Source organism: Gavialis gangeticus, unplaced genomic scaffold (genome assembly GCF_001723915.1).
Source record: "Gavialis gangeticus isolate Ggan-Ray unplaced genomic scaffold, GavGan_comp1, whole genome shotgun sequence".
NCBI classification, from domain to species: domain Eukaryota; kingdom Metazoa; phylum Chordata; order Crocodylia; family Gavialidae; genus Gavialis; species Gavialis gangeticus.
The window spans coordinates 16,707,805-16,717,735 of NW_017729019.1; the positions used below are offsets into that span (position 1 = coordinate 16,707,805).

The window sequence follows — 9,931 nt, forward strand, 5'->3', positions numbered from 1 at the left end:
AAAAAAAAAAAAAAAAAATGCCTCATAGGAGGTGCTCAGGAGACTGAGAAGGAGATACAAAGCTCTCCATCTCCAGATTGCTAGTTCAAACACCATCCAGGTAATCAGTGATGGGCTGCCTGACTACATGAAAGGACATTGCCGAGTCTTAGTCCAGGTCCTTTGGGAACAAGAGTCCAAAGTCCAGTTAGCACCTTTGTCTTGTCACTGTCACAAGGATGGGCAGAAGACTCCCTTGCGTGCTATCTACCATGGCTGAAGCCTAAGGCATCTTTGCAAGGCTAGAACATGGAGGGCGCAACCTGCAGGACAGTTACTCCTACCATACCTGCTCTGTGATGAAGAAGATATTCCTCAGCCAAACACAGGTGACAGAGCCAGGTACAGTATGACATTCCCTAGGCTGTTATAAAAGGGGCTGACCAAGCGACCTCATGGTCCCTTCTGGCCTTGAAACTTATGAGCCTGTATACCAATGATTCTCAATTAGGGTGACAGAAGATCCTTTTTACAGGTGCTCTGGGGTGCCACACACCAGTGGCACTGTTAGGTGTGCAGACACCTACACGATTCACAAGATAAAACCAGAGATCTCAAATAGGGATCTAGAGTGTCAAAAATATTCTGCCCTGCTGTGCATTTTCTGAGCTCTTTGCAAGTGAAGAATTGCTATTTTAATTTTCCGCCGTGAAGAAATGAGCAAAAGCTGAGCTGGCATTTTTGGAAGGGTGCCTTGAGTCTAATGAGGGTTGCCTGGTGTCTAAAAAGATTTAGAACCACTGTTATATGCTGAGGACTACAGCTGCCAAGGCTGTCAATCTGGTGTCTTCCACCAAGCACTAACAATCCCCCAAATGCATCTGCTGCAAACAGGAGACAGAAGAGCCTGTCCAACCATGGGGAATGTCTGTCAAGACTATCCACTTTTACTAAATGGGAAGGATGCACGCCCACAGACAGCTGGGCATCCCAGAGGAGCTCTCTCTGGGTAGACCAAACTAAGGAGTGTGGAGAGGGCACTTTTCTTCTGCCGCACAAGCCCTGATCTGGATGGATTACCTTGACATCTCAGTCCTTTCACGGCTGAGAAAGCAGCAGCACTTTGTAAGGAATGCGGAGAGGCTCAACAGAGTCCTCAACTCTTCCTTACTAAAGGCCTTATCCTGAGAGATGCTGTCAACCAGGACACTCTTGCGGAGACCAACAAGAGTTGCAGATTCTCAGCGCCTCACAGGATCTGGCTCATGGAAGCTTCTTTCCTCCCTGCCAAATAAAAGCGTCTTGTCAACAACCCCAGGGATTTCCAACTTCTGAGCCAGGCGCTAGAACTTCTGAATCACTTGATCACTGGAAGAAGCAGAAGAAAGAGGCTGGAACAGATAGAACAGCTACTGTGCAGCAGCAGGAACCATCTTGAGATAGCAAACATCCTTTTCCTGGCCTTTGCCTGGCATCTAGTTGACTCAGTCTCTGGTTAAAGAAAAAAGAACAAGCTCAAAGCACGTGGAAAAATTGCCTTTGGTTTCTTTGGTCCAGCATCTCTTGGGAGAGAACGGCTTTTCCCAGACAGCTCTTCTGCCCAAGAATGAAGCCTAGCCCTGAATCTACAAGATGCGCCATGGACAGAATATCTGCTACATTTGCTGGGATTTTTACGCATGAAGACGTTATCCCACTGGCTTCTTCACTAGCACAATCTGCGCTCTTGGTCCTTCCCTGCTGCACTCTGGTTTAAAAAAATGCAGCTTCCATGATCTCTTCCCTGTGTGAAAATGACACCAAAATGCCATGTTCCAGGACACCACCCCAAGGCCTTGTCTCAGTAATTTCCTGCTCAAGTGAACTCCCATTAGCAAACACAGCTAGAACTGAGGGGCACCTCCTGAAATTAGTAGGTGACGAGTTTAAAACTAACAAGAGGAAGTATTTTTTTCTGCAATGCATAGTTAACTTACGGAATTCATTACCACAGGAGGTGGTGGAGGCAGATGGCACATCCAGGTTCAAAAAGGGACTTCATACATTAACGGATGATAGATTCATTCATGGCTATTGAACAGAATAGTTGGAGATGTTTCCTCTGACATCTCTTAACCAATAATGGAAGATGCCAGGGATGGTTGAATAGGGGATGGATCACTCTAGAGGTTTAATGCTCTCCCTCTGTAGCATTCATTTTTGCCACTGTCGGAGATGGGTTACTGGGGTAGATGGACCATTGGTCTTACCCAGCACGGCACTTCTTAAGTTCTTATGTACAGCTTTCATTCACTCATGGCCCTTCATATTTGTACCACTATGCAACAGCAGAATTGAGATTTTTCCTTGTTGTGTACCCCATCAGCAACAACATGCTACATGCTAAATGCTACCCTCTGTGGCACCTGTCCGCTGCTTCCACTGAGTTTGTATAAGCACAACTGACTGAAACTCAGGAACAATTTTGTTCGAGATGCGCAAAGAGGAGCAGAATCTGGTGCACTCTCCACGGCTGTTCTAGCTCCACAAGAGGGAAGGTCGTCCACACTTGACTCTGTCCCTTAAGTTGATGAGTTCGCTCCTTACAACAGACTCATTTTATGTTGAAAACAGCAGGTCTAAGCAAAGCGATGGCAGCCCGACCCCCTCCTCCTATGCACGTTTAGATGACTCAAAAGGAGAATGGAAAGAGACTTCAGAGCTGCAGTTAGCCACCCAGCCCACTTAGCAACAGATCTTAAGTGCTACTGAAATGAGAAGTCATGAAAGTCCATTTGCAAATAGGAAACTCAGGTTAAAGCTTCGCCTGAGTTCTCAACAGCGGACAGGAGCAATGTGCTGCGGCAAGGTCAGGAACAATTTCTGGCATCTTCCAAGCCTGGACTCCCTGCTCTAAGATCCTTGAAGAAGGAAGCTCATCTTCCTGAAGGTCTCTAGAGTGCCATGCACACCAAAAGTGATACACAAGTCTCTCTCTCCACCAAGGGCTGCATTTTCAAGGGTTTGGTCCCAAGAGGATCAGGGCCAGATTTTGGTCCCTACAGAATCAGGGCCAGGCTGTCAGAATAGTTTAGCTCCTATGTAGGTATCAAACAAGGGCTGTACTTTCAAGAGTGCTCTGCACCCAAAATGCTGGGCTCTTCTGAAAATCCAGCTGCTTGCTTTGCTGCCTGAAATGAGCTTAGCCAATTTGACATTCTCACTGCAGATGACTTCTAGCTGGGGAATTAGATTTGCTAAAGTCAAAGCCCAGTGTAATAAGCCTTTGGAGAGGGCAGCTGGGAAAAGCAACCAGTAAAGGGGAATCGGGGAAGTGAAGGTATAGTTACTGCAGCCTTCTGTACTGGGGAATCAGCAGAGATGCCTGTATGTTCTTTCCCCTTAGACACCGAAGCAGATTTTGCAAGGCTGGGACAGCAGAATCTGTGGTGACCGCAAGAAATAGGACTCCTGTTTTATCTGCAAAGCCACTGGCAGCTGGTTTTGTTTTTTTTTTTTTAAATTGCTTTGCTTTGCAATAGTTCTAACCCATCTTCATTCTCACCTCCCAAGCCCAACTGTGCAAACACGCACTTGTTACAAAAAGCAATTAATGCCTGTGAAACCTCATGGCAATTGTGGTGCTAGAAAGCATTGTTGCTGCTTTGGGAGCCAAAACCATCCTCTCGTCGTAACCAGACTCTACGGAGGAATTGGGTAACCTCAGAGAAGAACAACGCTTGTTATAGCCAAAGCAGATGTCTAAGGCATGAACTATGGAGCCAAGGATTATCAAGATGAAGGACAGGATGACCCGCAATGACTGCTTCCCCCCAACCATCATGTGGCTAAGTACCACTCCTGAACATGCAAGAAAAGCCACTGCAAAAAAAGAAAGGTAGGTTAGATAACGCCCCTGACGGAAACCCAACTTCCTTTAAGTGGACAAGTCCCTCATTGCATCATTTCCTTCTACCAAGAATAACTTCATCAAGATTTTGTTTTAATTTATCCTCTTCAGAGCACGGAGCTGGTGCCAGGCATCCTCTCCAAGAAGAGGAAGTAAACCTGCTGGGAAAGTAAGCCAACTTCCTGCGCGAGGCCCGGGAGAGTGAGCCCGAGGCCAAACTGGCACAGACCCATGGTAAGAAGCCAGGAAGCATCCATTGTCCGAACCTTGATGAAGAAGCTCTCCTTCCCCTCCCCACCCACTCCCACTGCAGGGTTGTGAAAGAAGAGAAGTACACAACATTATTAGCACACAGGAGGAAAGCAGCAGCTCCTTCTCTGGTTTTGTAAGCAGGGCATTAACTCTGTCGAGTCTCAAACCTCATGAGTTTCAGCCAACATTGCCCCAGGGTTTTTAACCCTTCGTAGGTCACAGACTGTGTGAGCCTGTGAGAAGGGAACAGAGTGGCAAGTCATAGTATAGCCAGCTCCCAACTAGCTTACCTAGCTTGTCAAGAGCAGGGCTGGTGGGATGGGGCCCAAAATGACTTTCAGATCACAGCCTTCAGGGTGTTTTCTCAACTAGCGGCTTTCAGAAGTCCTTCTCCAGGCTGCCCGACTGCTCTGACCCTAATCACCACCTCGCCCTAACTGAACATTGACCAGAACATGTTCTGTTTGACCTCAAGCAAACTGAGTTGTACCAAATAGTAAGGGCAACTGTTCCTAGAAGCCCATGCACCTGGACTGATCTATTCTTTTGGCCATAACAAATAGGCTTCCCACTCCCAAGAAAAGTCCATCTTCGAGCTTAAGGATGAATACGGGGTGCCAAGGACGAAACTCTTCTTGCTAACCCCAATTGCAGGCAGACACTGAAATGCAATGACAAACAGTCAATGGCAGGAGTGTTTGTCTTTGCTATGCTCAGTGGGGAAAAGCATCTCGAACTCATGGTGGTGGGAGCTAGGATAAGAACCTACGTAGACAGACAAGAAAGGAGAAACACAGTGGGAGGAAGCTCTCCTAATCACCTGCAAGTGGGTCTCATGTTGGTGCCAAGAGTGAGCAGAGCTTGGGTTGTGGGAGGAGTCCGGCAGTGTCACTGACTGTTCCTCCCTTTCCGCATGTGACCCGCGTGGAAAGCGGGGATGGATGTAGGCATTACTTGCCCCAGCTCCTTGCTCGCGAACATTTGAACTGTCCTGCGGCAACAAGCCATTAGCTCTTCAGCTTAAAAATAAAGACTAACCTCAAGGTCAAAGCCTTTCACAGCAAAGGAATGCACACTTCTAGCTCCCACTTTGGCACTGCTCAATTGCTGTTCTTTCAGAAAGTGAAGCCTATTATAGACCAAGCCTTCCAACATTTAATTTTGAAACAGCCAGACCCACAGGCAAAATTACAGCGATTCTCCTTTGTGCTTAAATACAGATGCACCAATCTGAAACCTATTAAAGTGCCACACAAGGTGGTTATCAAGTCCATTTCGTAGTATCCAGGTATCCACATCACAGAAACAATTACAACTGGCACTAACTAAGCTCCACTAATTCATGGTCTCAGGAGAGATGCAAAAGACTGCATGGGCCATGAAGGCTGAACTGCCCTCTCAACCCCAGAGATGGGGTCAGAGGTGCAGACAGTGGTCACTGGGGTACAAAAGCTGTGGAGGCTTGCCTTGCTGCAGCCTGTGTCCCTGTTCTGTGGACAGCAGATTTCCAGGGCTGGCAGAAGACTTTACCCCAGGACTAAATCCAGAGCCACAACCATGACACTGAGGTATGACCAACGCGTCTTTCTCTCCCGTAATCATAGGAAAAAAAGGCCCTTCTCCATCCTTTCTGGATCATTTTTGCTGACTTCCTAATGCACCCTCCACTCCCAGAAAGTGATTGGTAAGTGACCCCCCCCCACCCCTGCTCACATGCTCAGCCTGCTGCCTCTGCAGCATCTCCAACCTTTGGTGGCACAGGGAAAGGCCATGAATGGAAACCAAGTCTCTCTCTATCGAGTGGAAATTCTCATCATGATCACATGGCCAATGCATACCAGCCTCCAGCTTAAAGCCTGATCCAGAAATATAACTCCATGCACACACTGCCCACTGAAACCCCTGGGAGTTATGTCCTAGAGTCCGGAAGGTGGTGTCAGGGATGATGTTTTATTTTACGAGCAAAACCCACATGTGTGGAGTATTCTTGACCAACAGGATGCTTCCCTACAGCAGCACAAGCAAAGAGCTCTGCTATACACACAGGGCCAAATCCCCAGAAGCTGCAAGCACCCGCAGCTCCTGGTATTGAGCCACCGTGTCTTGCACAGTCCACCTATCTGTGCTGAAAACCTCTCCCTTTGGTGTTTCTGCAGCAACAATTATCCCATTCATAGTCAAGGGGAAGGAGCCAGGAGGTGATGGGACTTTCCCCAACTCTCATTTGCACTTGGAAAAAACATGGTCATAAAAAAGGTCTCCAAAAACCAGAAAAGCCTAATCGACTCACACCTGAAAGTTTTGTAGGTTCAGTCCCCACCCCAGGGACAAGTCACTATTAGATCTTCATCCACCCCCACCCCGAAAGGAAAAACCTCACCAGCTGATGACTAACTCTGAGAAATTCTATCAGAGAAACCGTCCCCAGGAATGTTTATTATATTGAACTGAAGTGGCTGTTTCCTCCTGAGAGTTGTAAATTTTAGCACCACAGAAGCCCCCTTGAAAGGAAGGCTCTTCGACTTCCTCCCCTGTGGACAGCACTGACTCAGAGGTGTCAAACCCCACTTCTGACCAGTGCCTTGGGCAAGCCCTTGTTTGTCCAATAAGAATCTACTTGAAGGGACACCCAGGAAGCAACTGAGACCACTTCTGGTTTAACTCAAGACCTTGTAGAAGCTGCTTCTCCTCCTTTCCATCACATTAATCCTCCAGAAGGACCCATAAACTCTAGGCAGCAGCAGTTCCACATCGCTTCCCCATGCCATTCCCAACGTCTTGCTATGGAGCCCATCATTTTGGGGGTGGCACCAGGAATGATGGTCTCAGAGCAGTTTCCCATGAGCAGTCCACTTGGTCCTAAAAGGCCCGGTCACCGCTATCAGCCCCCATCTTATCGGCCATTTCAGAAGGAAGACCACAGGTTGGCAGAAAGGGGAAGTCAAATTTCCTCTCCTGCCTAGAGATGAGGTCCTTTCAGGTCAGCGTAGAGGTGCACACTGACAACACTTTCCCCATTCATCTCCTTTTGCTCTTGCGGAGCCCTTTGGTCTCCAGGGCTGTCAATCCTGAGCTGTTCTGCAGTGGTACATTAACTTAAAGAAGCTAGGCACGGAGCCCAACATGGGACCCCATGAGGCTCAATGATGGGATGTGCACTGAAACACAGAGAACGGTTTCTACAGCTTCAGTGTCCCGGTTCTGCATCTGGAGTGCAGAATGGGAGACCACCACTACGTCTGCGGGGGGGGGCAGGTCTCTCTCTCTCAGAAAGGCAGCGTGTCCACTTGGGTTAGGAAGCAAAGAGGCTGAATGGGAGAGACAGGAGGAAGACAGGATCCCTGGCAACACCTGTGCATTGTGGAGCAGCATCTAGAGGATTATAAAGAGCAGGGAGTGAGGTGAGGGCTATCGGGCAGGGTGGGGTGGTTACCAGGAGCTGCTGCGCTGTGATGGAATTGTCTGTGTAAATGCAGAGTTTCTCCACAGTCAGGGGCATGGTCTCTCGCAGCTTGGAAGCCAGGAGCATGCAGACAGCCCCCAGAAGCTGCAAGTGACTTTTCCGCATCTGGACTGAAGATAGGTAGCGATCCACATAATTCATGGCCAAGGGGAAGACCTCTTCTTCACACTTCTGTTCCTCACATACCTAACAAAATGCAAGTAGAGGAGAGGAGGCTTTATACGTGCAGAACTCAGCAGCTCCTGTCTGCAGCAGGACTTCAAAGCTTCTGATTATTATGGTACATGACACATCTGTACAGCTGTATATCTGGTGATCAGAGAGACCTTTAAATAGTAAGGGCTAAATTCTCTGCTGTTGAAACTTCAACACTTCACATGTGACACGAGCACAGAGTTTAGCCCGATGCCTTCAAACACTACTACTTGTCTGTACATGGCAGGCAGGAAAAATGGTAGCCCGGGTGTAATGGAGGCAGAGGTTCAGACCACAATCCTCCCTGTGTGTGTACGGTCTTGTGACTGCCTCCATCTTTGACGTGAGATGCCTAGAGCCCAATTACCAGTGATGCTGATCACTTCCTGCTCTCACCGATTGTGAGGACTCAGCACCTCTGACATGAGCCCCAGCATGTCTCAAGCCAGACACCTCAGGGTGGTGGTACCCAAATGAGGTGGCTTGTCCAGTGTCACAAGGTCAATGGCAGGGAACCCAAGATGCCCAAGCTCCTAGCTCCGGTCTGTGTGTACCATACTTGTACCATGGTCAAATATAGGATCCAGGAGTCCTGAATTTCAATCCTAGCCACAAGACTATACCACTGAAACACTGATCAAATTTACTTCCTTCTTTTACCGTAGCTACAAAAATACTGAGGTTTTCCCTCATGCCGCAACCAATATCATCCTTCTCTTTCAAATTTTAACTCTGCTTCCCTATGTACCTTTTACAGGCTGACATAAACCTCCAACACAGAGACTCTCTTTAAAAAAATAAAGTCAGACTCATACTTCAGAGGTTTAGTTGTGCTTGCATTCCTCCCCCCATAATGAAAAAATAAAATTATCATCATCATCATAAAAAAAATAGTATTAAATCTTGGTGCCACTGAAGTCAATACAAGTTTTGCCATTGATTTCAGTAGGACCTGGATTTGGTCTTAATTGCTCAGACACTTAAACGTCAGCCCCTCTAGCTTCTGGTTTTACTTTGGGACAAATCCTGCGAGAAGCTGAGTGCCCTCTGCTGTCATTGACTCCAGCACTTCACAGGATCAGCCGCAACCCAGCTTCCAGCCAAGAAATGATGGCAAAGGAAGGGGCTTTAACAGGCAGAACAATGATAAAAAAGGCAGTGCTGAGCACTTATTTTATTTTAATGGTAACTGGGTACTGTGTGGCAAGTCAGTGGGGTAGAGAGAACAACCGGCTAGATTCAACCACATTTTATATCTCCCATTTGCTTCTGAATTGAGGCGATTCACTCCTGGATTATGACAAGGGAAAAGAAGTGGCTCTGGTGCCTTTCCTTGTCCAGCTGATTCACGCGGGGTGGGGGCTGCATTCGCTTTTGTGTTTGGGGAAGCGGGTGGCTGGCATCTTCTAGCCGAGCTGTCCCCTGGGCGCTGGCAAACCCTTCTCCAAGCATTTAAACACGCTGCAGGGCACTGTCCGGCGCGTCCTGCTCCGCACTCCCCCACATCGCACCGCTCGTTTTGAACCTGGGCCCTCACTCCCATCCCCGTTCTCTCTTTAGCTGTCCCCCGAACTCAGCTGATGCGTCTGCTGCGGCCGCCCTCCCGAGGGAGGATGGTAGTTCTTCCGTGATGTGCCTGGTGGATCACGGGCTTGGGCCCGTCCAAAGGCCTCGCACGCTGCAGGGAACTTTTTCAGCCGCGGTTGCGGGGCGGAGGTGGGAGCAGGGGGACCCCTAGAGGCATGGCCACATACTGCCTGCAGGACTTCCCCCCTGCCTGCTGCTGCAGCTTATGGAGGGAGCGGGGAGGCATCCCAGCTGCTGCCCATCACCTTCTCTATAGCTGCTTATACCCCATGGGGCCAAGAGGGGCTTGGGTTTATGCCCCCTGCTCCCCCCCCTTGCACGCCCAAACCCTCCCCCCCCAGGGGGCTCCAGGGAAGCCGGGGTGGGGCTGGGAAGTTGCGGCGGCTGGGCACAGAGAGCTGGAGGGAGCGGGGACCCAGCCGAGGGGGGGTCCCATACCTCCAGCATCCAGAAGGCCAGCATCTTCCGCATGTAGGGCTTGATCTCCTTCTGCACGCACTGGAAGTAGGAGACGCGGGGGGTGTAGCGCTCCTCCTGGTTCAGCAGGTTCTGCAGCACCCGCCGGT

General features: G+C 49.1%; 1 protein-coding gene across 2 annotated transcripts in view; it reads right to left on the minus strand.

Moving 5' to 3' along the window:
- CCND3 (cyclin D3) overlaps positions 1-9,931 on the minus strand; it is a 68,888-nt gene that overhangs the window by 10,752 nt on the left and 48,205 nt on the right. Inside the window, exons 1-2 of one of the 2 annotated variants that reach the window (XM_019514248.1) lie at positions 9,804-9,925; positions 7,554-7,769 (exon numbers count right to left, since the gene is read on the minus strand). In XM_019514248.1, coding sequence (XP_019369793.1) covers positions 7,554-7,769; positions 9,804-9,836 — 249 coding nt within the window. In that variant the 5' untranslated portion in view covers positions 9,837-9,925. Of the gene's footprint in view, positions 1-7,553; positions 7,770-9,803; positions 9,926-9,931 lie in introns of those variants that run through there. The other variant, XM_019514250.1, reaches the window with a different exon arrangement.